The 5,283-nt window shown below is 37.2% G+C and overlaps 1 protein-coding gene across 1 annotated transcript; it reads right to left on the reverse strand.

Moving 5' to 3' along the window:
• Positions 1–3,427: 3,427 nt before the first annotated feature.
• On the reverse strand, positions 3,428–4,600 carry LOC117613116. The gene is made up of 3 exons (XM_034341763.1): positions 4,588–4,600; positions 3,537–4,010; positions 3,428–3,453 (listed from the first exon to the last, which is right to left on the reverse strand). The coding sequence occupies exons 1-3, from the start codon at positions 4,598–4,600 to the stop codon at positions 3,428–3,430; spliced, it is 513 nt and encodes a 170-aa protein (XP_034197654.1).
• Positions 4,601–5,283: the final 683 nt, after the last annotated feature.

Raw genomic sequence — 5,283 nt, forward strand, 5'->3', positions numbered from 1 at the left:
TATGGAAAACATGATTAGGCAAGCCTTTGTTCAGGGGATCTGCAATATTGAAATCTGTTCCAATATGATCTAAGGCCGTATAACCATCTCGGATCTTTTCCTTGGCTGATAAAAACTTTAACTGTAGGTGTCTTAATCCTCCTGACCTCTTATTTCCTTTTGCAAAATAAACTGCAGCACTGTTGTCATTCCACAATTGGATTGGCCTTTGTATAGAATCCACAACTTTTAACATTGACATAAAATTTTTAAGCCACATGGCTATTGAGGTTGCTTCATAAATTGCTAAAAACTCAGCCTGCATGGTTGAGGTTGATATGTATTGTTGTTTGACACTTCTCCAAGCCACTGCTCCTCCTGCAAACAAAAACACCACACATGATGTACTTTTTGGTGTATCCAAACAGCCAGCAAAATCTGCATCTGCATATCCTTCTAGTTTCAATTCTTCAACTCTTCGATAGATTAGCTTATATTCTTTAGTTCTTTGCAAATACCTCAAAACTTTCTTGCCTGCTATCCAATGTGCCTGACCCTGATTGGATTGAAATCTTCCAAGAACACTAATGCTGAAAGCAAGGTCTGGCCTTGTGCAAACTTGAGCATACATCAAGCTTCCAACAAGTGAGGCATAGGGCTTGTCCTGCATCTCCAACTTCTCTTGCTCAGTTTTGGGAGATTGTTCACTGCTCAATTTATCACCCTTTGAGAATGGAACATCACAACCTGTGCAGTTTTCCATGTTGAACCTTTTCAGTATCCTTTCTATATATCCCTTCTGTGATAGACTAAGTAACCCTCTTTCTCTATCTCGGCTAATTTCAATTCCTAAAACATAGTTTGCTTCTCCCAAATCAGTCATCTGAAAATGGTTTGATAGCATTCTCTTAGTGTCATGTAATAGTGACAGATTACTGCTTGCTAAGAGAATGTCATCAACATACAGCAGCATGAAAATGTAATGTCTCCCTTGAAATTTTTGGTAAATGCACTCATCTAAAGGATTGTCAATGAAACCTTGACACTTCACCACTTCATCAAACTTCAAGTACCACTGCCTAGAAGCCTGTTTTAATCCGTATATTGATTTTTGTAACCTGCAAACCAAATCTTCTTCCCCTTTTTGAATGAAACCATCCGGTTATTTCATGTAGATTTCTTCAATAAGGTTTCCATTCAAAAATGCAGTTTGAACATCCATTTGATGAAGGTGAAGATCAAAATGTGCCACTAATGCCATTATAACCCTTAAGGAATCTTTGGTTGACACAGGTGAGAAAGTCTCATTGTAATCTACTCCTTCTTGTTGTGTGAACCCTTTTGCTACTAGTCGTGACTTGTATCTGTCTATTTGTCCCTTTGAGTTTCTTTTGGTCTTGTAAACCCACTTGCATCCTATTGGTTTACATCCTTGAGGTAAATCAACAAGTTTCCATACACCGTTCTTGCTCATTGACTGGAGTTCAGACTCCATTGCTTCTATCCACTTATCACAGTTGTCACTTTGAATGGCCTGCTTATAAGACAGAGGATCTTCTGTGGTATTGATGTCATGTTCTGACTCTTGCAAGTATACGAAAAAATCATTGGACAGTGCAGGTCTCTTAGTTCTTTGTGATCTTCTCAATTCTAAGTTGTGAGGCTGAGGTTCTTGTTGCTCTATCTGCATGTCTTCTAGTGCAATTTGTGGAACTTCAGTTGTTAGATCATGATTTGGTGAGACTTGCTTGTCATTCAAATAAGTGAATGGTAAGATGGTTATATCTCTCAGCATATTTTCCTTTTCAGCAGGTTCCTTGTTTTCCAAAATTTCATCAAAATCAAAGTTTTCCTCAGTGTCTGATTCAATTTCATCTTCAATAAAAATAGCTCTTTGAGTTTCCATGAATCTTGTGCTGTTGTTGGGACAATAGAACCTGCACCCCTTTGTTCTATCCGGATATCCATTGAAAAAACAGCTCAATGTCTTGGAATCTAGTTTCCTTTCCATTGGATTGTAGAACTTTGCCTCTGCCTTACTTCCCCATATTTTAAGATGTGAGAGACTAGGCTTTCTATTGCACCATGTTTCATAAGGAATTTTGTCTGCACTTTTGGTAGGAATTCGGTTTAGCAAATAATTTGCAGTTTTTAAAGCCTCTTCCCAAAGAAATTTTGGAAGCTTTGTGCAGCACATTAGGCTCCTAATCATCTCAATCAAGGTCCTATTTCGTCTCTCTGCTACTCCTTTTTTTTTTTGTGGTGTGCCTGGGTTAGTGTATTGAGCCACTATACCTTCTTCTTGTAGAAATTTGGCAAAAGGTCCAGGGTTCCTTCCTCTCTCATCAAATTTACCATAAAATTCTCCTCCTCTATCTGACCTTACTACTTTGATTTTTGAATCCAACTGGTTTTCCACTTCTGCTTTATAGACTTTGAACATGTCCAGTGCATTGGATTTTTCAGATATTAAGTACACATAACCATATCGAGAGTAATCATCTGTGAAGGTTATGAAATACTTCAAACCATCATGTGTTTGAGTGGGAAAAGGACCACAAATGTCTGTACGTATGATTTCCAGCACTTTTTCACTTCTTGTAGCACCTTTCTTTCTCAAATTTGTCAATTTCCCTTTAACACATTCTATGCAAACATTGTCTTTGTCATGGTGGTTAAGTGGTGGCAACAGATTTTCTTTGTTAAGCAAATTCATTCTTTCAGCTGAGACATGTCCTAGTCTCTTGTGCCAAAGTTTATAAGATTCTTCTTTTTCTGCTTTTCTTTTAGTGCTTATCACATTGATGCTTAGATTTCCAGTGCTGGGATTTGGTTTCTTGCAGTTTAATCGAAACATTCCATCATTTAGAAAACCATTGCCAATCATAACTTTATTTCTGAAAATGGAGAATCCAGACTCATCAAACTCAAACTGTAAGTTTGATTTTACAAGCTTACTAACTGAAATAAGATTCCTTTTCATAGAAGGAATATAAACTACATCTACTAACTCCAAAATAAAACCAGACTCCAACTCGATCCTAGCTAATCCAATGTACTCCACCTTGACTCTTTCTCCATTTCCTACGAACACCTTCATCTCAGCCTTGCTTGGCAGCCTCTTTGTTTTGAACCCCTGCAAGGAATTAGCCACATGAACTGATGCACCACTATCTAACCACCATGAATCTGAAGAAATCTCAATTGCATTAGACTCAAAACAAACATGTACTTGATTCTTACCTTTAGCCTTTTGCTTATCCAACCAACGCTTGTACTGTCACAATTCCTCTTCATATGACCAAACTTCTTGCAGAAGTAACACTTGAGTCCTTCTGGTTTCAGTCCTTTCGTCTCATTTTCTTCCTTGTTTTTATTTCCAACGATTTTGCTTTTTCCAAAATCCCTTCTGAAGCTGTTTTGAACCATATTAATTTTTTCTTCACCCTTATCTTTCTTCATATTTTGTTCTTCCTGCACACAAATGCTTATGAGGTCAGTTACTGTCCACTTCTCCTTTTGAGCTACATATGTGCTTCTAAGATGCTTGAAAGTACTAGGCAGAGAGTTTATAGCAAAATGCACCATCATAGTTTCATCCACATTGACTTTGAGTGCCTTCAGTTTGTTCCCAATTTCCAGCATGTTCAGTATGTGTGTTCTCACACATCTTTCCCCATTGTATTTTGTATCAGTAAGCTGTCCCATTAGAGTTCCAATCTCAGCCTTTTCTGATTCCTGAAACTTCTCCCCAATAGAATCAATAAACTTCTTGGCATTATCACATGATGTAATGCTTCCCTTGACAGATGGTGAAATTGACCTTCTCATGATTAGAATAGCCATTTTGTTTGCCTTAACCCATTTGGCATATTTTGCTTTTGCTCCAGCAGATGCATCTGCATCAGGTACTGCAGGAGCATCTACTTCAATAGCCATCTCATAGTCCAGCAGACCTACAGCAATTTCCACATCTTCCCTCCATTTGGTGTAGTTGGAGCCAACGAGAGTTTCAATCGAGTTGTGATTAACTGAAAAAACACATAGTATATATATGTTTAAAAACTGAAAACCCCATAACTTTAAAACATGATCGATTCTCACCTTTAGGTGAAGAAATCAAAACATGTTTATCAACACTAAGACATGAAAATCACATAAGCTTCCTGTACAAGAAAGGTTCCACATCTTTGGACAGAAGAACAACCTTGATAGCCTACGTGTTTCATCTCTTATGCTGTTCTGCTGAAAATAATTGCACGATAAATCATTCACATCTTTGGATAGTGAATCATTCATTATGCCTTTATTTTCAACACAAGTTTGATCATAAAACTTTGAATGTACAGATCTTGTTGTGTCTGAGTTGCTTTGGCTTGCTCGGAGCACGGCAAGAACTATACAAAACTTTGATCAATTTCTGTTTGTCACAGCAAGGTGTTAAGTTTAACTCTTGCTATGTCAAGTTTCTTTAACCTTGAAAACTTAATTATCCTTCAATTTTCAAGTTCTAAAAGCTGCAACAAAATTGGTTAGGTAGAAGATAAAATAACTTATGCTCTGATACCACATGTAAACTTTCTAAGCTATTATAACTTGAACACTAACCTTTTTCTGCCATTGAAGTCTTTTATCGAACACTTGGGAGACAACTCTTCTCTAAGATAACCGACTGCCTTATTCTCAGATTCCAGATGGGGTGAATTACTTGATGAGATTTAAAGTCTCATGCAAGGAGAAATCTGGTGTTGTATTCTTTTTTTTCTTTTTTCTTTTTTTGTGAGTTTCATTAGATCTGGTGTGTTTATGATTTCTGGTCTACCTCGCATTAGATTGTTTAGGGTTATTTTTATGTCGAGCCATCTGAGAATATGAAAGGAAAAATCGAATATTTTTTAGCAGAAAAGTAAGAATTGTTTAAACAAATTTATGTTTTTTTTTCCTTATTGTCTACTGTGTATGTGACTTGATAGAGAACCGGTTCAAACAAAAAAACTGGAAAATTGGACCGGATCGGAAATAACCAGTTCGACTTGATCCGGTTTCTCTCCTATTTTTTTCAAAAATCGAACAGGACCTGACCGGATGAATAGTACTGGTTTCGGTTTTGGTGTGAGCTGCGAATCGGACCGCGCCCACCCTTAGTTTGATGGTTCTCGAAACAGGGACTCCAAAATGAATCCAATGGTTGGGAAAGGAGTATACTTGATTAATTTACATGGAGGTAGGCTTTGCATTGACGGTGGGCTAATTTTTTATTTACATAGATTTGGCTTGTATAATTAAGCCCCTTAACCCTATTCT

Source organism: Prunus dulcis, unplaced genomic scaffold (genome assembly GCF_902201215.1).
Source record: "Prunus dulcis unplaced genomic scaffold, ALMONDv2, whole genome shotgun sequence".
Lineage (NCBI taxonomy): Eukaryota > Viridiplantae > Streptophyta > Magnoliopsida > Rosales > Rosaceae > Prunus > Prunus dulcis.

Excerpts from the sequence above, each read along its gene's own strand:
- LOC117613116 (XM_034341763.1), bottom strand. Across the intron at positions 3,454-3,536 it reads TGCTATAAACTCTCTGCCTA|GAAGAACAAAATATGAAGAA; the intron begins GTACTTTCAAGC and ends ATTTGTGTGCAG.